This window comes from Accipiter gentilis, chromosome 8, assembly GCF_929443795.1.
Source record: "Accipiter gentilis chromosome 8, bAccGen1.1, whole genome shotgun sequence".
Classification (NCBI taxonomy): domain Eukaryota; kingdom Metazoa; phylum Chordata; class Aves; order Accipitriformes; family Accipitridae; genus Astur; species Astur gentilis.
Window position 1 is genome coordinate 31,454,725 of NC_064887.1, and position 24,126 is coordinate 31,478,850.

General features: G+C 38.7%; 1 protein-coding gene across 1 annotated transcript in view; it reads right to left on the reverse strand.

The window, feature by feature from the left end:
* The window catches only part of HMCN1 (hemicentin 1), a 203,760-nt gene that overhangs the window by 136,782 nt on the left and 42,852 nt on the right, over positions 1–24,126 (reverse strand). Inside the window, exons 5-10 of the mRNA XM_049809134.1 lie at positions 16,831–17,002; positions 14,969–15,075; positions 9,449–9,569; positions 8,635–8,898; positions 8,223–8,367; positions 4,045–4,166 (exon numbers count right to left, since the gene is read on the reverse strand). Coding sequence (XP_049665091.1) covers positions 4,045–4,166; positions 8,223–8,367; positions 8,635–8,898; positions 9,449–9,569; positions 14,969–15,075; positions 16,831–17,002 — 931 coding nt within the window. The remainder of the gene's footprint in view (positions 1–4,044; positions 4,167–8,222; positions 8,368–8,634; positions 8,899–9,448; positions 9,570–14,968; positions 15,076–16,830; positions 17,003–24,126) is intronic.

Consider the following 24,126-nt stretch of genomic DNA (forward strand, 5'->3'; position numbering starts at 1 on the left):
CGTGTCCAAGGGTCTGGGACAAAGACCCTCAGATCCCAGGGCGCACGGGGCTGAGCTCCAGCAGCCAGACAGGAGGAATTCCTAGGCTGGAGTTGCTCTAGGCAGCAGCCCTTAAAAAATCTCTTAACAGTTTCCATTCAAATATTTGGTAATTTAATTATCTTTTTCTTCCTATCTCTACATATCTTATGTTGTAACTTCCACTATTTGTTATTATTTGCTTTCCACTCTACTCATCTGTACAGTTCTATCACGCTCCTGGAAGAAAGCAATGATTTTGCACTGGAATTAAACTTTGAAACCACAGATGCTTAAAACAGGAGCAGTCATCCTGATCCTTCTTGAGATATCACTGGTAAAGGAGGCAACATTTAAATGTTCGAGAAAGAAAATACACCAGGTATCACTTCATGCATAAAATCATATATATATTCCAATTGCTTTTCCCCAGACTGGTTCTTGAAAAAAAGAAAGATCTGCAATGAATAGTATTCTGAGAGGCATGCTTTAGCAGAAATAAGACAGCTGTAAGAGCAAGACCAGATCTTTATCAGTACACACTACAAAACAATTATCCTAGGAAAACCAAGGATAACAGGAATAAAAAATGTCTATGTTTATTAAGGGTGAAAGTTACTCCTAAGCTCAGAGACAGCCATAACTCCTCCTTATTTAAGTCTCATGTGGGGTCTCAGATGAGGTTCACAAGCTTTGTGCTAGATCTCTGCATAGCAATGAATCACTCGTACACTCTGCATGCTGGGTGTGCAGCTCTGCTTTTCTACAAGCACAGTCCCTAACAGCAATCACCCTTATTACCAAAGCTGTGTATTTTAACAATTGCAGAGGAGAGCCAAGAAAAGCTACCCTTTCTTACCAAGAATGGAGTTTCTCCCCTGCACTTTAGGTTCTGGTTTGTTTGGGAGAAAAGAAAAAGCTTCTAATGCTCTCCATGGGCATATCACCAAGTATATTACTTAAAGAAACTTTAAAAAAAAAAGAGAGAGATGAAGGCCAGTATAGGACTAAAATCCCCATCTTTTGAATGTCAGTCCAGTGGGCACAACATCTTTTGGACTACACTACACCAGCCTCTTACCGCAATAGTGCACACACATAGCAATCCCCCAGCCAAACTCTAAGCAGAATTTAGAGCACTTATTTACCAGCACTTTATTTAAGGTGCCTGCACAAGCTAACAAGCCATATGGAATTTTAAAGATTTAATACTAGTAAGACAAAGTTAAACTCAAGTGTTTGCTTTTTCTGAAACTAGAAAGTGTTGACACAGTTCCAATACCTTTCACACAGCAGTTGACAAAATGGATTATCTGTGATGCACTGTCAGCTGGGCAAACTAAGAATATTTGAAAAGATTGTTTACTTTGCTTAAAGAAGAAATTTCAAGTAATTTTCTTCCAAACATTTGTACACAAGGATTTCAAAGCATCTCCCTCACATTAATCCTCTGCACGGCTCAAAACAGAACTAATTGCTCATGTTTACATAGTGAGTCAGTCTCAGGAGATCTCTCAGTGCTCTGTAAATGAGAGGATACAGGAATTTTTCCCCTCCTCACTCTTGACTTTCAAGTGCTACCAACATCACAAGAAAAGAGTTAGGATTCTCTTTGTTTGCTCTGTGAGAAGGAGGATGGTTGCAATTTCCAGACCAAGAATCTTTATGCCCACAATTTCTGCGGCAGAATATAACAGCTTCTTGTCCTCCAAAACATGGTTTGAGATAAGCATATGGGAATACCCTATCTGCCTGAAGGATTTTTGTAGCCAAAATATAAAATGGTGCTCTAGAGCTAGGACTTGGGTAAGTATTGATGTTACTGTTCTACTTGAGTACTTGGTGTGACTAAAAGGATGTTCCTCTCCTCAAATTTACCACTTGGTGTAAGAGGGCTGTTTTTCTACAAACTTTGCCTGGCACGGAATCAGTTATATCACACTGGTTTCTTTGGATTTGCTCATACCGCAGAGAGAGGAACATCTTTGCCTGGAAAAGAGAAGGTGAAGAGATATATAGTCACCCTCTTCAACTAGCAAGTGGGTTGTTTTAAAGACTACAGAGTTAAAGTCTTCTCAGGGCACCCATCAAAAAAAAAAAAAAAAAAAAGAAAGAAAAAAAAGGCAAAATCCTGTGGTCATAGCCAGGGGAAATTCTGACTGGACATGCAAGATATGTTCCTAGTGGGGGTACTTAAGCACTGAAGGCTGCCCGTGGAACTTGTGAAATCTCTATCCTTTGGGACATTCAAAGTTCGATTGGACAAGTTCCTGAGAAACACAATCAAGCTTGGAAGTTAATTCTGCTTTGAGCTGTGAGTTGGACTAGGTAACTTCCAAAGATCCCTCCAGCCTAAATGGTTTTGTGATTCTATGATTCGTAATCCAGGTTAACTAACCTGAATTAGCTGCTACAGGAGACAAAAGACAAGACAACTTCAATTTCAAGCAGTTATATGAAACCTTGAGGCTGAATTCAAACTGTTCTTCTGAGCTCTACTACCCTCACTGCGTCTGTAAATTGACTGACTCAGCTTCAGTATTTTCCCTAGTCAAGAGTAAGTTGCTTACACTGCTGCATGACAAATGTCTGATCAACACAAACAGAAGGCTATATAGAATGGATTTTTGTTTCAAAATAGAAAATCTTTTTCCCTTTCCCTCAGACTCCATTGCAACTGTGAAAAATTAAGTGACAAAATATGCTATACTATGGACAGGGTTTTCATCCAGCCACCCATGTGCATAAATAAGCTTCTCTTCTTAATTTTTCCTGCAGGTCATCTTCCTGCAGAAGACCTCTACTGTCTGCTGAAGCAGTTCAAGACCATGCCTGGGTTTATGTTTTCTCCATCTGTGTTTGGGTGCATCTTGGTTTACAGTTATTTAAACTAAATTCCTCTGACAGAGTAAAAGGATTAACCTTATGAAGTAAAGCCTGTTGTTTTACTTTGGGAAACTTTTCTAGCTGATCTGCAATTGAAACTTGCAACATCATAATCTGCAGGCAATAACCAAAGTCCACATGTCCCAGCGGTCAGCCTGACAGGACACAAGGAGCATAGCTTTACATTTGTCTACACAGAAGACCAACTTTACTCTCTCCCTTTCTCCCACTCCAAATTTTTAAGTCCAAAGCTTGAGCTGGATGATACTATTCACTTTTCAGGAAGGATTCTTTCTTACCATACTGAACTTTCAGTAATAATTAATGGGGCATAATCATTTAGTGCCCCAAGTCTGAACAGGTCATTAACTTACATAAGGAAAACTCCCTCTCCCTCAGCAAGAGGAGTATCAGTGCTTTAAGCTTCAAAATGGCTTTAACACATAAAGCACACCAATCATACTAAATGGATGACCAGATAGATTTATAACTAGTTGTCCTTTAAATTGAGATTTTAATGAAATTAGGAATATTTTAAATTAAATTTTAAAAAACCAAACAAACAGTGATTAAAATTATCTATTGGATAGATACTGATTGCCAGCCATTTTGGGGCTAGCAACTAAATACTACTGTTTATTCAAAATTATCTTCATGATTAGCCCAAGTTATTTCTCATTTAATTTTATTTCCTTCATCCTAATTATTCACTTCTAAAAAATTCAAGGTAATAGATGAGAAGGGATTTCTAACAATTTACTGAATCTCGTTTAAAAAAAAAAAAGAAAACTTTTTAATGTGACTTTTGTAATTCCTCATCCATCAGATAATACATACATACAGTCAAGATAACAATTGAAATCTGAGATTTCAATTTCTGCTTGTACAGGCCATATCTACTCTGCAAGTCCAACTGGTGGTGGGAACTAATTAAAACAAATCCAATCTTAATATTTAAAACAGATTTGCTGAATAAACATCAGCACACTTCTGTACATGGGTGAGAAAAAACACATAAATTAAAAATATATTTAGAACTGGAAATGTATTTTATTGGGCCAAAGTACCATTGCTCTTCGTTAAGTGTTCCAGTACAATGTATTACCACACTTCAGCATAGAAGGATGGACTACTACCCACCTGATACGTCCAGAAATGTCTGCGCACGTCCGGTTCCTACGCTGCTAGTTGCCATACATTCATAGAAGCCTTCATCAGACAAGGAAACCTTGGCAATTTCCCAACTCATACTAGATGATTCTCTGGAGGAAGAGAAGGGTATACTCACTAAATTCCTGAAGAAATCAAGAGGTACAAGAACTTGGTTTCCTGACTACAGACATAGGAGGGTTTCACAACAATTAAGAGGAAAAACAGCCCCTCTGATGAATCAAATTGGATCTAGCTTTATGGATTTTATTTAAAGAAATTGTATATACATTGTCAGGCTTCTTATAAATATAAAGAAATGTAAAGTTTTTGCAGAACGTCTCACTCGCACATCTACAAATATGCCTTTAATATATGTCAACAGTTGTCACACAGTAACTAAACCCACTGTATTTGCAGTCATGCACTCAGCTCCTCGTATTCTATTGTTATATTTACTACTTGAGAAGACAACTTTCCTTAATACTGACAAGTTTCTATGTAGACCCAGTATGTGGTACCAAACCTGTGGCTCTTACTAGCAAGGGTGACAAGGGGTCATCCTCCCAGCCTGAGCTTCTCAAACTCACAGGTACAGATAGGGGCTACACATAAAGGAGACCACATTCTTTACCAGATATAGTCTGCTTTCTCCCCCCTATATGCAAATCCACTATTAGGTTCATATAGTGTAGACAGCAGCATCTACCCTACCACAAGATGACTACATCTAGGCAGCTCTCTTTGTACTTTTTAAACTGCAGGGACTACCTCAATCCCAAACATTTACAATCCAGCAGAATGGGAAGATGGTATGAAGATCACTGACTTCTGCTCTGCCAGCTGCACCTTCGAACTTACGACCAGCAATAACTATGATAATCCAATATTCTGCACATTGCCTAGCCATACAAAAATAAACAGCACAACACATATAAAGACAGAATTGATAGATTCAAGACTGAGAATGGAGGGTGGAGTACAGAAGAGAGATGAGCAAGATAATATAACGAGAATCCAAAGAAATACTTGCAGTTTTTCTATCAATCACAAGGACAAAGCTGATAGGCAATAATACCATGTATCTATCACATATAATGTCAAAGTCAAGGAGAGGATAAAGGTATAAGTCCATTGACTGGTGGTTACATGTGCTTAAAAACAGTTTCAGCTTCTCAAGATTCAAAACCACATTTTATACAACTAATGGTGCAACAGACACACAGATGATGACATTAATAAGCAAAACAGTGGTTCTTCTGCAGTGTCCCAGCACTCCCTGTGGCCTGTTGCTATGGCATATAAACAAAACTGATGAGCACTGAAGTATCTGTGATAGCTTTGGCAAGTAATTGACACATTATGAGAAAACACTAAATTAGTGAAACCTTTGTCTCTCTCTCTCTCGTTTGTCTGAATAGATTTATCAATGCTTAAAAAACACATAAAGAACAAGAGAAAGAAACTTGGACTATGAGTGAAAGTTCAATGCTGTAGCACCATGAGACAGACAATCCAACTACACCACAAATGAAAACAGTATACAGTGACCTTAAATGGCTTCCTACTTATTGTCTCTTAATTCATACTTACTCTAGATAACCTAATATATCATATATCAAATCTATGACATTTTACAATGCAATGCTGGCAAATGGACACGGCAGTAACTGCCAACACTAAAGAATTAGGTAGTGCATCTTCCAAGTAAAAAGTAGGAAACTTCTCTTTTTCATGGAAAGTATGTCAAAAGTGAAGTTACGCAATCCTCCTCTTCTTCATTCCTGACTTTTGCTATACACCAGATGTCAAACATGGACGCCTTGAGAACAGAAGCATAAAAGAAAATGTGTCCAGAGTGGAAAAGCTTGGCAAACAGAGACCTGTGGTGGTCTATTAAAAATAACTAAATATGGCAGCAATGAATAATACACACCTCAAGGCATATGCTGCACACTTTGGCACTGACTCTAAAAAGCAGTAACTGCACACAACTCTTTACAACATGTGTTATTGGGATAACACAGAACCTTTCAGTGTCAAGTCATTTATTTACCCAAATCATTATACAATATATGCAATTTGCTGATCAAGCTGCTTACCTAGTCAGTCTAGAAAATACAAACATGCTCCTTTAGCCAAGCTGCAAAATCTGAAGACCAAATTACATCCTGATTATTAGTTACTGTAGAAACACTGACAGAGAGCACAGTGATATTCATGTTGTATCTAACCACACCACTTGGTCACCACAAACCACCATGCTCCTTATCACGTTTTCACCTGGGAAGTTACCAGCAGCAGGCTATGACTCACATGAATGAACTAAAACCTAAGATTCACTTGTACCACACTAGCTAACACATAGTTTGGAGGGATATATTCTGCATGGTTTCACAAATCAGATACTAGACTTGACTAACAACCACAAATATCAGTTGATTCAGAGCAAAAAATTTTCAATTATAATTAGTATTTTAACTAAATAAATTGATTGGCTTTCTTGTGAGAATTTCATGCATTATTTTTGCCAATTCTGACCTTTGCAGGGTTGGTCAGATCTGCCATTTATAATACAGAATGGATTTTAAAGACACATTAGTGCTTAGTGCCCACTGACTTCCCACTGGCATGAGGTACTTAACTACCGTTCTTGGTCTCCTATATCAGACTTGTCAGAAATGCACTAGGATATTAATCAAAATCCAGATTTTCCTACTAGACCACCCACCACAGGATGCAGCAATCTAGAAAAACAAAGCTGTTGCAATTTTAGAGAAATTTCTTTTTCCTACATATTACTCATTTAAAATCAGAAATTATTATCACAGCTGATAGTACCTCTGGAATCACAGTAGAAAATAAAATTTTCAAAGTATGTTCACTTCAAGAACCCTAAATCTATATTCATTCCAATGGTATTTTCACATAGATAACTGTCATAATAGAACTATAATATTCAAACTATAAACCACTTTTTGAAATAAGTATTAAAAAAAAATTGAGTAAAGATGACATCTTGTCACCAAAACAAAACTCAAACTCATTCAATGCAGAGCAATAATACAGGCTCATGTCTGCATTAAACTAGTAAGCTGGACAAATCCTGTATGGAACTTCACTTCTAATGAAATGCAGACAAGCCAAGCTGAATTAGAACGTATTTAACTGTGATCAATAATATTTGGCTTGAGATATATTTTGTTAAATTAACTTGGATGATCTGTTCATTTATCTGGTCTGTAACACAAAAAATGAAAAATGCAGCCCAATCATAAAGGTGTTGGATACATGAAAAGCAAGGAGTAAAAAGAAGTGTGTGGTTTGAATGGAAAAAAATTAAACAGCTGCTAAAGTATGTGCTGGGGTTGACTAAATGTAAGTGACACCTCATTAAAAAAAAAAAAAAAAAGAAAACAAAAAAACACAAAACCCTTTGCAAGAGGCTACCAACACTGTTTTCCAATACATACTTCCCTTTTGTTTTCAACTACCAGAATTACAAGATGGACTTTATGAGTATTTTATGTCTTTTTTCTTTTATTATTATTCTTATCTCATTCTACAGAGAAAGAGCATGCGATCCATTTTCTATACAGAAATCTGAAGAGCCTTCTGGTATATTCAGTGTAAGTTTTCCTATTCTGAGAGATTTTTCTGAAGAGTAAAATTTTCTAGAGTAGGTCATATGATATACTTCTAGGGCATCCATGAAAGGCCATTAAAGAGGCAAACATTAATGTATGCTACAGAATCATCTATGTATCATTAGAGGAGGCTGAGGGTGGAGGTGGTGGTGTTCCAGAAAAAAAAGCTAGTTACCGATCTACTTTACATAACTTTTAAAAATATAAATTAAAAGCATTTCCCTTCTAGACTTTTAGACCCAGTTTATCATAATTTAAGAACACACATTTAAGAACACAGGGGGATTTTTGGCCAGAAACATATAATTTCATCATCTGTACAGAGTGTACACCCTCCTCTAACATGCATATATATATTTTATAAATCTCTCCATAGAATACAGCCTCCCTAACGAATATCACAAAAAATAACAGAATGGAAGTAATAGGATATAAGCAGTATATAATAGTAAATAATAAATAGAAATCACAGGACATAAATAGGAAGTAAAACAGTATTGGGAAAAAAAAGTCACTACTTACTTGAAGAACTGATCCACTCCTAGTTTTACTCCATTTTTAGTAAAACGCTGAGTAAAAGGTATAAGACTTTCTACGTGGCAAGGAACAGATCCTGGCTGTAAATAATATCCTGGAGTCTTGGTGGGCATTGTAACTTTTGGAGAAGCTGAAGAAAGCAAATATTTCCCAAGAGATTATTCACAGCTACTAACATACATCCCATCTTTTCCTTTTATTAAAAGGAAATTCAATTTCTGATAAAGTTATACTTAGTAGATAATAATATTAACCTGTTCATCATGATCTAGAGATAGAACATTGGAAGGAAACAGCACAGAAAGTACTTGTATAGGTTAGAAAAAGATACTAGATATCAATTTTAACTGATTCAGATATGACAAACATCCATTCAATTCAAGTTAAAATCTCTTACCAGGAGTAATACTAGAAAATGAAACACTTGAAACTCTCTGAAAAAGATAATCATCCTTGTCATAGCCCATTACTTTAACAAAAAAAGCTTCATCTGGTGGAATGAAGTCAGAAATATTCCATAGTCCATAGGGCTTTCTGTCAGGATAGTATTTCACAGGCAAGGTCTTAAGAAGTTCCCCTGTAATACTCAGAAGTTCCAGTCGGTCTACTCTAGCTGGAAGAAAGATCCCCGTGGTATTTAGCAGCACGAAGGTAGGAATCCCTAGGAAAACAGAAACACGCTATTTCAAGTGTTAATAAATAAATGAGGAAAGGTTAAATTCATATTTATGGCTCACTACTCCATGAATGCACCATTCAGTTTCAACCCTGACTAAGTAGCAAAAAACTAAGTTATGCTAAGCTGAGCTCTGCTTATTAGCTGTCAGGAGACACAGCACTCATTATCAGGGTTTAAATTACTGATTTCCAACAGGTGTTTCTGAAACAGCAGCCTCTTTATCAACTCCTCACCATGCCCCAGAGCCAAAGGCTTTTCCTGAAGCTCCAAAAGTAACAGAAACAGTGTTGCAATTTTGAGGCATTTCATAAAAACATCTGGATTTACATGACATAAAAAAAAACCAAGCCAATACGAGAAAATACTGTAGTATGATAAAACAGGAACCTTGGCTGCTTTCACACATTCAAGGCCCAAGAACAGCAGCCCCAGGTTTATCACAAAATTCACCAGAGAGATCATCACAGTTCTACTTGATTTTGGGGGTCTAAAAAACGGTTATTGTTTAACATAGACTAAGATGGAAACGAACCTTGCACTGGTCTGCTGGATGTTTTTTTAAAGTCTAATGTTGGCTTCCTAGAAAACCCAGCTCGAAAGTCTATAGTGCTGAGACCTGTGATCCGAACAGAGTGCCTTCCACTGCTCGAGGTCTGAAAAAGCAACAGAGTGAAAGATCATGTGCATAATTAGCATTTCAGGAATTGCAAAGTTTCTGATCCATCCACTGAGTTCAGTAGACAGACTTCAGTCTTCATTAAAAACAAGATAGAAAGGAGGCTTATGTCAAAAGTTTTAAGTAAAAATGCCGTTAATAAAGCTTTACTCTTAGATACCGGACCCTGCAATTGTAGCATTGCAAAAAGAGCCAATTTGTCTTGGAGGTAAATCACAACACAAACACACAAGATCAACAACTACTTGTCACATGCCAGTGACTATAACAGGAGACTGCCTGGAAGTTAGGATTTTGACCATTCTAAAGTATACCAGTAAAATAGTAAGTGAAACACAAGTCAACAGAAAAATCAGTTTAAAACTTTTGCTGATAATATATATGAACAACTTCCAGCGCGACAATAATTTATCTTACCTTTCTATTTATTAGTAAGCTCCCTTTTTAAATATACACAAAACTAATTTTACCCATGAGGCATATGCAAACATCATAGGCACTGTATATCAGGAAACAAGTGGCAACCTCAACAAACACTGTATATTAAAGACTTTTCTTTCCCAGTCAAGGTCTTAGTGAGAAAGCAGAAGATGCAGAAGTACCTCTCACCCCTTTCCTCCATCCCCACCCCCACTCACCTTGTCATTCTGGTTGAATGAGCAAAAAACAAATCACACCCCCACCCATCCACCCACTCTTGAAAAGCCTTAGCTTTATGTTGTTTGAGACTACAGTAGCTTTTATGCAAGTCCTCAATCAGAATTACTTTGTTTTATCTTGAGTTACTTTCTATCATTCTATGCTGAGAAAGAAAAGGACAACTGCTTCTGGCCAAGAGTGCACAGGAACCCAAGGCTTTTTGTCCTCCCCTACTTCCACACCCTTCAGATGTTAGAAAACAAACAAACAAACAAAAAAAAACAAAACAAAACAAACCCAACAAACAAAACACTGCTGCACTGCACTAAGCTAGGAGTTAGATTTTTACAGACTTAATTAACAATGACAAACCCATAGTCAATTTCAACCAGAACAGCAGGAAAAAATAAAGTTCAAAAGGCTGTGAAGAGTGTATCTAAGCTATATTAAGCCAAGATCAAATCTGCAGTTAGTAGAATCTACTCCAAGTTTTTGTTCAGGGGGACGATACAGCACACGAGACTTGCAATGTGAAAGAAAATCAGTATTAAAACGAAATAATTCCACTGAGCTTCATCTATCTAGAGAGTATTATCTGATCCATTCTCAAATACATAATTCCTTCAGTTTAGTAACCACCTCTGATACAGCTGCATGTGAATATTAAACAGTTGTTTCTTACAACTAAATGCCTAGGGACAGCCATTTAGACACTATGACAAATTGATGTCTATCTGATTAAAACAACCTCTATTTGCTTCTATTTGGTTAGCCTTTCACCTCAGAAAAATCACTACTAAAGCCTTTTTTATATAAACCAGCTGTTAACAGTACAAAGAAATATTTAAGTGTGCCAAACAATTTATGTTATCAAGTGTTAATTGGCAGTTAAAATTTCATTAGACAAACTCAGTGACAAAGTTTTCTTTTTATAGCTTTATACATCTGTATAAGGAATTTATGGTGTGAATAAACTTTTCACAAAGCTTTTTGGGTTGTTTTTTTTTTAAGTCTTCAGTCACAGCCTTAAAATCTTAGTACAAACAAAACAAGCCAGTGACTAAAGCCAAGTAAACAATCCATAGAAAAATACATTGGGAAATTATTTATCTTTAAGAATTATTCAGACCTTTGGATACTTGCGAATTTTTAAGGCTAGAATAACCTTACAAAATTTCACCATCTGCTAGTAACAATAAATGCATCTGTCACTGTCGTGCCTAGGAGCTGGCAGTCTTACATGATCACCTAAGAATAAACTTCATCCCAAAGATTGCTTTCCAATTAGTGTCTGTCAAGTCTCTTTTCGTTATTTGTAGTTTAACACGGATCACTGGTATTGTACATTAGTGTTTTTCCTACCAGTCTGGACAAATATGATAAAAAGAGCAAACATGTATCTGTCACAGAGGTCAGGAAAAAAATGCTTTCCTGTCTTGCAAACACACACAAAATAAAATTGCCCAAAATGCAGGTATCTATAAACAAACACATAAAAAAAATATACGGGGTTTTGTAAAACAAACTCTTAGTTTTCACAACAGAAAAACCAAGCTAAAATGGCTAAATAAATTTTTGTTGCACTGTTATATTTATATATTTATATTTATGCAGCTGAATTAAGGCTTTAAGGAATGTGCTCATTCAATGGAAATTACTCTGGACTGGTTTGTCATTACACTCCATCAAACCAGCTGCATTTGGCTATAGGGATGTAAGGGAGTAAGAACAACAGCAGTCATTGAAGACCTGTCTTGATCACAAGAACAGCCAAGTTTCTCTGCTGATTTCTCATTGATTTTCCTCTCCTTTTCTCAACCACACAGAGGATCATTTAACTCTAGGCAGCAGGGAAGTTTTTGTGGGATTGCTCAGCTGAAAAAGCTGTGGGCTATTGATTAATAGAGCAAAACCAAAGAAAGAACAGAGCAAAACAGCAGCTAATGGCTTCTCACCCCTGCCTCTCCCCCACTGATTCACCCCCATCACTCACTAGCCTTTTCAACTGAAAACACGGGGCAGCCAAGGCCTTTCAGGTGTAATTAGATACAACTGCCTTCTAATGCTGCTGTCCTGGAGTGTGCAGGTAACTGTTACTTGCAAGATGTTGGATGCCTCCCAAATTGCTCCAAAGAAACCTTTTAAGAGGAGTCCACAGGGCAGGTCTTTGTGGGAGGGAGTTAGCAAAAGTATGCTCCCTCTTCTGTTAAACAGAGCCAGTTTAACAGAACAGTTCCTGTTGAGGCCCATCTCTTGGTAGGTATCTCAGCAGTAGGACCAGCAGATGAATTTAGTCTCACAGCTAGCTCTGAGGTGCAGAAAACACAAGCAACAGCAGAAGTATCTTTCTGAAGAAGCATGCTTCCTTCGCTGATACACTATGGAGGGAGGAGCCACGTGCTCATCTCATGTTATTGCTATTTGGAAAGACTCCTGTCACCTTGTAAACCAAGAGTACTATAGCAGACCTGGAAGGAAAACTTATTTATCAAATACACATACATGCATAGATTTGATGCCCTCATACTGAAGTACCTGAAGGCAACTGGAGGCCTCCTGCAGCACAGGAGGCTACTGGATTGCATACTGTGTGTTTTATATTACTCAAACCTCTGGTTTAAAGACTTCACTGAGCATTGAAACCGCACTAACACTTGTTTGTGGATTAAGGTGAGATCTTCCTGGACTGATCATTCTGCAGTTGATTTAATAGCAGCTAATAGTGTTTAGCTCACCATCATTTGTTATCATACTAAAATTAAAACTTTTTGCAGTTCCAGGTGACAAGTACCTGTATAAGCTGTTTGCACAAACCTAATTAAGACCTGGTTTGCTCATAAAACTAATTAAAATATTTCAACTATATTCAAGACTCTTTTTTCTGTTGCTACCCAAAATACATAAGTTTTGAGTATTTTATTCTCCACAGAATTGGAAACAGCATTATGCTGAGCTTAAAAAACCAAAAACCTTAAAAACCCTTCCTGCAGGAGCAGCCTGATGCTTTGGCCGGGACTGGTTTGCATCTAGCTGAGCATGCTGGCCTGGTTCCAGCTGAGCCACTTGGCAGTTCGCACCACACTGAATGCCAGCCTCAGCTTTAGGAGAGCTTATTAGGTCTGAAGGGTGTTACACACTGAGCCCATAAGAGTGGCAAGCTCCTCTCTCAGCAATTTCTGGAATCCAGAAATTTGGGCAACGCAGTGCAGGCATACACAAGTGGTTCCACATGGTTCAGCTCACATCCAAAAAGGCCTCAGCTCAGCAACAGCTATACAGGGCCAGGGAGAGATCACGCAGGGCTTTTGCTTTTTCTGTACTCTGTTCCTCTGTGTTGCAGGGCATTGAATGTTTACTAGACTGCAGGCTTAACCTAAAAGACTCCAACGAGCTACAGAGTTGAATACTAAGGCACTGACTGTAGGAAAAGTTCTCTCAGTACCCAATGTCTGATGTTACTACATCCAGCGGGACCCAAACATGTTTGGTGTTTGGGGGTTTATTTTGTTTTGTTTTTTAAACAGACCACCAGGTTTTTCAGCATTTCTGGTCCCAGAAGGATAGACAGACATTCAAACGATTCTCCATAGAGCTGCAGAGCTCAGCCTGCTTGTCTAGTTCCAGTTCTGTAGCAGTATCAATAGTTTCCTACAGTTCTGTATGTAAATTAATAATGCTTTTCAAACCACCTCTGCACATATGGCACGAACAATACACAGCATGCATCCATTCAGCACACCTCATTGTTAACTTGCCTATAAAGGACTCTTACACAGGTGACATCCCCTCCAAAAATGACAATATAGTATTTATACTTCTAGAATAGTATAGTTCAGTTGGAAAGGACCTATACCAGTATGATTGTTTCCACATCAATTTAGGAAAGCTGCTTTAGCTATGTAAAGAAGTATACAACAATAAGACAAAGCACGAGTCAGTTTAGGCCACAATTACACAAAAGAGTTGACAAAATGATGTAAAAACTTACAGTTCATTATACCTCCCTTCCTCTACCCCACTCTAAGCACATATATCAACACATGCTGCTCCCTACAAACCAGCTCAAGGTACAGATCGACTTTGTTTGAAGACAATCTGTCCACAAAACATAGTTAAATGGTGCGATTTCTACATAAACAGGTAGGCCTTGTGCAGATTTTAAGGTGTGGTAGTGGGGTGTCATTTATTAACTAACACATTTCAAGTGTTTTGAAACATCAGCATCTAGCCATAAAAACAGCATTGTGGCTAGTTCTGAAGTTTAAATAGTATCTTTTCCATAGCACAATCCTTAAAGTTTTAACATTCTATTTACATTTGGTGCAATTACATTTTGAACAGTTGATTAAAATGACATAATGAACACGTAAAACAAAATGATGAATACATACATTTCCCTAGGTCTAGCCAAGTCCTAAGCTTCATCTTCCAATTTACTGCATTATAGTAAGAGTGCTCTTGCTCATCCTTTTTCCCTATTATGATTGCAGATAAACAATTTTCGGCCTGATACACTGTTAACTTGAATGTCTGCTAAATTAGGGGTTTAATTCGTTATCATCTCAATAGAATTTTATACTACTGCCTTCAGAATATGTCACAACACATAGGTCAGAAAGGACATCCATAAACACAAACTAATCTATGAGTATCTATGATAAATAGCATAGTAGATCATTATAGAACCCCCTTATAAGCTATAGGACAAGTCATATGTGATTTCTGCCATAACTTTACCTTAATTGTCCACGTTCCAGGCTCTGGATCTTTGACATTTACTACCTTTGCAGAGTTGTGGATATTTAGCAATTCATTCAGTCCTGATCCTTTACTGATCTGCTTGCCTAAAAAAACAAGGAATAAATACAGTATTGAGTAAATACAATATTGCCTTAAAAAAAAAACAACAACAACAGAGAGTAAATACAATATTATTCTTCTGTACTGATGTATTTTACAATACTTGACTTACTACTTAGCAGTCAATGACATTTACAACAGTCAAAATTCCCTGTAATTCTTTGCCAGAATACTAAAAATGCTCATTTATTTTCACTCTTTTTATTCACTTGGGATATTTAATACATCCTGCAAAAATACAGAGCTCTGAGAAACCCAGAAAGCATAAGTAAAATAAGTTATCTTGTTCACAGAAAATACTCAGCTCTCAGTGAAAGGAGGCAGCACAGAAGCAAACTCCCTCGAAGGAAATCTTACAACAGACTTACCCTAACCTGCCTGTCAGCTGCCATCCCACTCACTCTTCCATTCTCTAGACCCATTTCAAGCAGGATAAACTCCACAAGTAAAAATACTGATAAGCCAGGTTTCTCCTGGCAGAGGGGCATTAGCATGTGAATAAGGGTGGGAATGCATAGAGATCCTCACAGAGAATTTAGCCTGTTAGACATCACAGACATCAATAAAAGAATGCAAGTTTTCATACTGCGCCATACCACACTTTATACATACATGTATGCATACAAATATATGGATGGTTGTATGCAGGAACTAGTTCTCCATATAAGCATTTTGCTCACTCAAGGCTGACTACAAAGTACCATCAGCACTAAAAACACATCTGGCTCTTTCAGAGCACGAAAGGGAAAGGTGAAGTTGAGAATGGGATGTCCCAGTGTCACTTTTTAAGACCTTATTAGACATGCCTCAACTAACTTCAGTGAAACTGTGTGGATTTAGGTGCATGGAGCTGACCTATGAGAAAGGAAAACTTATAGATGAGGTCAAAACTTCAGCTAAGCCTGACAGTTGCGCCCAAGACTGTGTGTTGTTATGGTTTGAAGAGAAACAGTCTGAGTAAATTTCTTTCCTGTAAACAAAGAAGAATGCATCAGTGGAGAAGAGACCAAGTTATATTGCATGGACCCCATCCTGTGCATAAAATATTTCCAAGATACTAAAACCTAAGCTATATCCTTAGCCAAAAGTAATTCAGAGAATACAAAGTATGATCTGAATTTGGTTTTGGAGAGCTGTTCTAGGTTCTTCAGGCATCAACATAATAATGAACAGTAGATTTGTTCAAAATATCTTCAGTTACAAATTAGCATCTAAATCTGTCATTGCATTCCCCATCACACACTGTTCAGCTAGAGATGGGCATGAGACAGGGTTTGATTCTGAATTTTTTCATAGTTCAAAGAATCCAGACCTTGGTTTACCTTCCACCACATAAAAAACAACTGTCATGTATAACCCCTAAATGATGGTTCAGTGACTACATAAATACATGAAAAACAACAGCATCCAGAAATTTGAAATGCAAGGACAAACAGTAAGAAAGTAGATGGAGGCAAGATGAAGTGGTCAGAACAGGGGAGACTTCCAGTTTCTTCTGAGTCAAAAAAATGGAACATCAGGAACAATAAATATCAGAAGTGCAGATATCCAATAATCCTGTATTTTGAAAGTAAAATAACATTAAAAAAATATCCTGAAATCCTGATACTGGTTTTCAAAATGTGAAAGACATTTATGAATCACAAATATGGCCTTCCTTACTGGAGACAGTTGGAGATGATTTGGCTTTTTTATTCACTTTTTTTTGCTATCACAAAAGAAGGTATAAACTACTTCACCTAATGGATCATGAATTTCAATTGCTGGTGAAGGACCACTCAAGGACACTGTAACCTCTTTCAGACTTGGATCAAAAGGGATCTGCCAAGTATTTACAGCCATAGTCAAATGGTCTGTGGACAAGAGATGCACTTTGGAGGCTTGAACTGCTTCTTCAACCCATTTTAACACCTAGAAAAGAAAATAACAGTTGTTACACTGTCAACTGTATTTGCTGTTGAAATGTCTTCTGCTGAAATACTGTCTCTACTGTCTTGTAGAGGTTCCATGTTAACTTCTATTATAATAGAAGATCACTACTTTCACCTATGATCCTATTGTCTGATGATATGCAGCTAGTGCATCACCCTGAGCAAACACAGTGGTAAAGGACTTGCCTAATACAATCGCCCAATGCATCCATTTCAAAAAAGACATTCTGGCGACAGCACAAACAGGTTTTCAACTTGTATCAGGAACACACAAGAGCACAGGAATACAGAAAGAAAAGAAGAAAGCATGCCAGGAACACACAGGAAACAAAACCGCAACATCAAAGCTAAGGTAAGCTTCAACTTCTACCGTTCAATGTAAGAATCACTACATGTGATATGACAAAACAGACAGCCTGGAAAAACAAGGACCAAAACTATGTTGTCTTACCAGTGCAGTTACCAGTTCTGAAGTGAATAGGCTTATTTGCCACATTAGGGCAATTATATTTGAAAAAATATTAACACTATGAAGACATGCAATTTTAATAGAAGATAGTACTGAAGCCATGATCACCATCACATTTAAAGCAGTACAGAAACAGACCTGGATACATGGCTACACAACATCCACACATACACCTTTAAAAAGGAATTAAGGATACAAATCTATGCATGTTTCTGGTCATCAACTAACTATTAATCACCTGAAGCAAGAAGGAAAACTCCCTCACCCAGATATACTGAGTAATTACCATCTATGGACTACTTTTTTTTTTTTCCCTTCCCCTAAAACACCCAATACAAATTACTACTAGGCACAGCATACAGGTCAGAATAGAGGGGAACAATGCTTCAGAAGAGAAATTTTGTGACCAAAACCAAACCAGGGGCTGCCCTGCGCTGGACATAGCCAGTCCCAGTCAGTTCCGCAGCAGCCCCACCACAGCCACAGCTGAGCCCCTCAGCCACGCTGGCAGCACCACTGTGTAAATGCATTTAAGAAAGGGCAAAATGCTGCCTAGGCAGTGAGGGGTGAGGAAAAAAAGTGTGAGAAACAGCCCTGCAGTGCCCAGGTGAGAGAAGGAAGGGAGGCAGTGCTGCAGGTGCCAGAGCAGAGATCTCCCTGCAGCCTGAGGGGACACCAGGTGAAGCAGGTATTTCCCTGCAGCATGTGGAACCTCCCCACACCACAGTGGATTTTTCCTGACAGGACCGCAGCCCATGGGAGAGACCACTCTGAAGGAGAGGAAGAAGCAGCAGAGAGAAACCCCTATGTACTGACCACAACCTCCATATCCCCCTGTGGCACTGTGGGGAGGGAGGAGCAGTCAGAAGCGAAGTTGAGCTTGAGAAAGCTGGGGGAAAGGTGTTCATACTTGTCTTTGTTTCCCACTACCTGAATGAGTAATTAAATATTTATTTTAATTGGCAACAAATTAATTTGCCTTAAGTTGAGTTTGTTTTGCCCTCAACAGTGATTGGTAAGTGATTTCCCTGTCTTTATCTCGACCCAGAAGCTTTCTCACTCCATTCCTCCTGTCCCGTCCGTCCCCCGTCCCCGTCCCCCCCCCGCCCCCCGCCTGGCTGCAGGGAGCAAACGAGCAGCTGAGTGGGAGCTCAGCTGTTAGCCAAGGCTAACCTACCACAACCAAAAACCCAACATACCCCCCAAAAACACACCTGCCCTGTCAAAATAAATTACACTACATCAGCTCTGTATGTCACAGAGCTGCAGCGTGTTTTTTTTAACCCCACTGAAGCAATATTGGTTTCGTGTAACATTTTAAGTATGATTTACAGTAATATTGAACCATGATTTTAGATTACAGTTAACCATGGCTGCATTCAGAAACATCTTTTAAAGGAGCTTTTGATTATGCCAGTTCAACTGGTCAGTGCACAAGACTTGGAAACCAACAATAAACTAACCTGGACATGTCATCTATCAGCAATGGAGGGCTTGAGTAAGTCCTTAGCTCTAGGACCCAATTCAACACACTAGCCCTGAAGAGCCTCATTTCCTTGGTTTCTTGGGCATAACTTGCCTACTTTGTCCATTAAAAAAATGGGTTATACCATAGGTTTCTGTGTGAGAATGAATGCCCAGCAACCTTTGTGCAAATGTGAAAAGTTTACAAAAGTGAAGGGCATCATTCAAAATGCATCTGAAATGGCAGGGGCATGATTTCAAAAATTATTATCCCTCCACTACTAGTAATGCCTCACCTGAGACATGTTGAACGCTCTCAACGCAATGTGAAGTGAAACAGCATTGACCATGTAGCAACAGTGCCACGTGCCCTCTCCACACGGGTCTGCATAAGCAAGGTACTTAAGCATACTTTCAAAAGAACATACTAAAAATCACAGTAAAATTAACTATACTACTCAAAACCCCTGAAGTAATGTGACCCAAGAGAGAAATACTGTTTCTGCAACAGCTAGTGACACCAGCTATTCAGCAACTCTGTTTACTTTAGACAAGCCTGGAACAGGAATCACAAGGCTTCAAAAAGATCCAGCTAATTTTAAGTTTTACCTTTAGAAATTATACATTTGAGTCCAAAAATGCTCCCAAAAGAAATTTCAATCTATTCTACTCACCTATATTGAGAAGAATATGACGCTTTTTTGTACTAGGTATATGGAAAAGTTTCCATTTAATTCCAGGATCTTAAGTCCACAGGTAAGTTTTTAAATGAATTGTAAAATTTAATGAACCTGTATAAATTTTCAGAAGAAAGGAATTTTCCAGTCTAGCTTAAACTCATTTCAAAAGACTTAAGCAAAATAAATCAAGTCACAAGGTAAAGCATCATTGCAGGAGCTTTGCCAATATATATAAGAATTGGAATCACATTGGTATTGATACACAAAATTCTTTCTTAAGCTCAGAAGGGTTAATAATACCTACCTGAAAATTTGGTAAAATGACATTTTAACATGGATACAATAGGGAAAAAATTGTTATTCCCAAATTACTTTTTTTTTTTTTTAAACAACAAAATTAGGTAACAGTTTTAGCCCCCATAACACATTTTTGGGGTCTTCTAGTCATCACTACCTCATGCCCAACTCATGACCAACCTGGCATGCCTCTTCCTGAGCAGTAAGCACAGCAGCCGGCAGGGTGGACATGGCAACCCACCCATCCAGCAGTCCTGGACCAGTTCTGTGTTTACTGCTCATGGTTGGAAAGAGTTAGAAGGTCCAAGCCTTCAGTAGCTTAGCTCACTCTCATCCTCTAGCCTCATGAGAAAAGATTCTCTACAATTAGTTCAGTTTTCTATTGAAACCATTATTTCACAGTGAAAACAAGCTAGAACAGAAAACACAGATGGAAAGAACACACAATTCTATCTAAGTCAATTTACAAGCACTACTAAAGCTTACAAACTATCTCTCCACATTATAAACCAACACAAGATAGTGGTTCATGATTGCTCTAAGCCATTCCTGCATTGAATGAGAAATAATTATAACAAACTTAAATCCTAAAATTACTAATTGAAAGCATGCATGATCGCAGTGATCCCAAAGCACTTTGTTGACATTTGACAGCAACTGCAACACAAAAAGCACATCTTAAAATCAGAGTACTGGCAATGACACTATTCCAGCACCTCTTACCAAAAGATATAGAGCAATGCCTAACAGCAATCACACTGATTATAAAATGCACCTAGAGCCAAATTATCATCTTGCCATTGGTTACTTCCTTGGGGTGCTCAGGTTTTATATGTTCTTTTTCATATGTCGTAGTTCATGAGTACAGGGATGTGAAGGAATTGTTTCTGAAGTGAAAGAGTTTTTCATGTTCAAAAAATGAAAATGGAAGGCAACAGAATGACCCAGCTGTCTTAAGTCCAGCAGTAACTTGCTTGTATAGTTAATTTTTTCCCCAAAGTTCAATAAGCAATTCTGGGACACCCATTTCCCAACCCTGTCATTCCAAAGAGGTTTGCAATACTGCTGTAACACTGGTTTGGAAGTAGATATATTTTTTTTTTCCCCCTCCTTTGGGACCCTTACAGAAAGCCCACAAAACAACAGCAGCTTCTGTTGTTCTGCCAAAATGTGACTTGATGAATATTATTAGAGGGGGAAGGGCAAATACAGAAATAATTTATAACACTTCACCAGAGAATTTGCTCTTGCAACCTGCCCTGCTGTCAGGTCATTTCTTGGAATGCATACTGAAACCTGGAAAAATCTATGGAGCATGGTCTCTATTCCCATTTGTTTACTCTGGGTCTCAAGAATATTTCTCAAACAGTCAAACCAACAGGATTTGAAGTTAACTGTTTCATTGCTTAAGTATATATGGGTTCATACTTCCACCCAAAGAGAAAAATATTCTAAGAATGCTTTTAAATGCACATCTAAAAATATGACTGAGACAGTGCATGTGAAAATTATGCCATGAAAATAAATCATAAATTATGTATATAATTACATGTATAAAAAACACACAACTGAAAAGTTTATTAGTGTTGAATCTCAAGCTCTTCAAAGTTAGGAAACAAGAATTAAGCCTGCCTGCTTTCAACTTTGTTTAAAACATCCTTTTGCAGTTGCTTTATGATAGTGCTTATGTACACAATCACAGTCTATTTCTTCCAGAGAATCCAAGTTCCATATAAAGTAGAGAAAAGACAGCTGTAACTATTTTTCTTTCCTTCCTTGTTTGGCATTCACTGTACAATACATATCTTCAGAGTAGAAGCATACTCTCCAAGGCAGCATTCAGCTGCCTCTCCCATGAAACCATTCCTTCTTCTTCTATGAAAATGGATAATGACTGTTTGGGACATGGTTTGGGTTTCTGTGGTGGGGTTTTGGTAGTGGGAAGGAGCTACAGGGGTGGCTCCTGTGAGAAGCTGCTAGAAGCTTCCCTGGCTCCAAGTTGGACCCGCCTCTGGCCAAGGCTGAGCCCATCAATCTTGCCTCTGGGAGAACAGATTTAAGAGGGGAAACCTGCAGCGGGGAAGGAGAGTGGAATGTGAGAGAAAGCCCTACACGGACAGCAAGGTCAGTAAGGAGGGGGAGGAGGTACGCCAGAGGGTGTTGATGCCCCTGCAGCCCGTGGTGAGTCGGCAGGCTGTCGTCCCCCCCCAGCCCATGGAGGGGAGCAGATGCCCACCTGCAGCCTGTGGAGGAGCCCACGCCAGAGCAGGGGGATGCCCATGAAGGTGGCCATGACACCATGGGAAAGCCTGCGCTGGAGCAGTCTGTGCCTGAAGGACCGCAGCCCGTGGGAAGGACCAACGCTGGAGCAGTTCATGAAGAACTGCAGCCTGTGGGAAGGACCAACGCTGGAGAAGTTCATGGAGGACTGTCTGCCATGGGAGGGACCCCACACTGGAGCAGGGGAAGAGTGAGGAGTCCTCCCCCTGATGAGGAGGGACCAGCAGAGAAAAGGTGTGGCGAGCCAACTCCAACCCCCATCCCCTGTCCCCCTGTGCTGCTGGGGGGGAGAAGGCAGAGAAGTCAGGAGTGGAGTTGAGCTGGGAAGGAGGGAGGGGTGGGGAGAAAGTGGTTTAAGATTTGGTTTTATTTATCATTACCCTTGTTTTGATTTTATTGGTAGTAAATTAAATTGGTTTTGGTTTTTCCCTAAGTTGAGTCTGGTTTTTGCCTGTGACCATAATTGGCAAGTGATGCCTCCCTGTCATTGTCTCAACCCATGAGCTTTTATTTATATTTTCTCTTCCTCATCCCACCAGGGCCAGGGGAGGAGTGAGCGAGCAGCTTCATAGTACTTTGTTGCCAGCTGGTCTTAAACCACGACAGGACGGAAGGAGAAGAGAAAGCAAGAAAAAAGGGTTATGCAGCAAACCTTAATTCTAATATATATTTTTGAGCTTTTGTCACCTTCATATGATTCTTGTAAAGCAGTGGAGGGGCCTTTTACATTTTTAACAAAGTGAAACAACATTTAAAATTGCTTCATCATGTACCATCATCCAAACATATGCTTGGTTCATACATACTACAGACCTTTAACACTAACCTAGCCCTGTAGGCCTAAGTGCTAGGTTGCCATCCTCCGTGACGACTAACAGCCAGGAGAAAGAAGATGCTTTTCTAGTGAGTTTGAGAGACTTCTGTTCACACCAAAGCATTCATGAGTGTGAAGTGTACTGGACTCCATTCCAGATCCACATGATCTTACAGACATTAGCCTTCTGCAACTTCCCCATAAGAATGGCCCCTTTTGCACCATTCCTTTTAACGTGTTCTATTACTAGTCTTGTCCTATCCCTGTCTTCAGTCCCCTCCCAATCTTCTCTCATTCACATCATGGCTTTTATTCACAGGCTTCTCACCCAAGTTCCAGACTTTTTTTTTTTCCCTCATCTAGTCTCATCCAACTTTCAGTCACTCAACAACACCCCCTTTTTCTACCAAAGTCAACACCATGTCTCCAATCTCCTTCACAGTCATTCTCAGTTCTCCTCCCATCAATGTTCCATATATGGTACAGAAATTACTACTTATTTCAGAAATCAGCAAGCAAGCTGTATTTCTAAGCAGCCCAGGGTAAATTTTCCCTTCTTGCAGGAAGGTTAAAATAAGAAAAATCAAATGTTTCAATACTAAAAGAAATGGAAAACTACCACTCACTAGCCCAGTTCTTGTGAACTCCCAGCTTTAGCCATACTGATCAGTCCAATTCATCAGACACAGTAATGACTCATTTTTACCACAAACAATCAAAATTATCTGGAGGCATGATCTGATGACTAATTAATCTCCACTGTTTTTAAGCTGTACCAAATTCATACTCTGCTGATCATCACTGTTCATCTTAACACCAGTTCTGGCATCAGTGCAAACCTTCGGGCATCAGAATCACTTACAGGAATTTCCTTAAAGTATTCCATTATGAGGGGAGTAAGTAAGTGTGGTGTAATATAACTTCAGTTCAAGTCAAAATTAGTACCTTCTGGAAAGATACAAATAAAATTGGATATGGTTATGAAAATACAGAATCTGTTCTTAACAGAAGAATTTAACCCATGTTTGCTGAGTATTCTCAATGCATTTTAATTTCGAGCAATTATTGCAAATTAAGCCCTGAGCCTACAAAAGCAGACG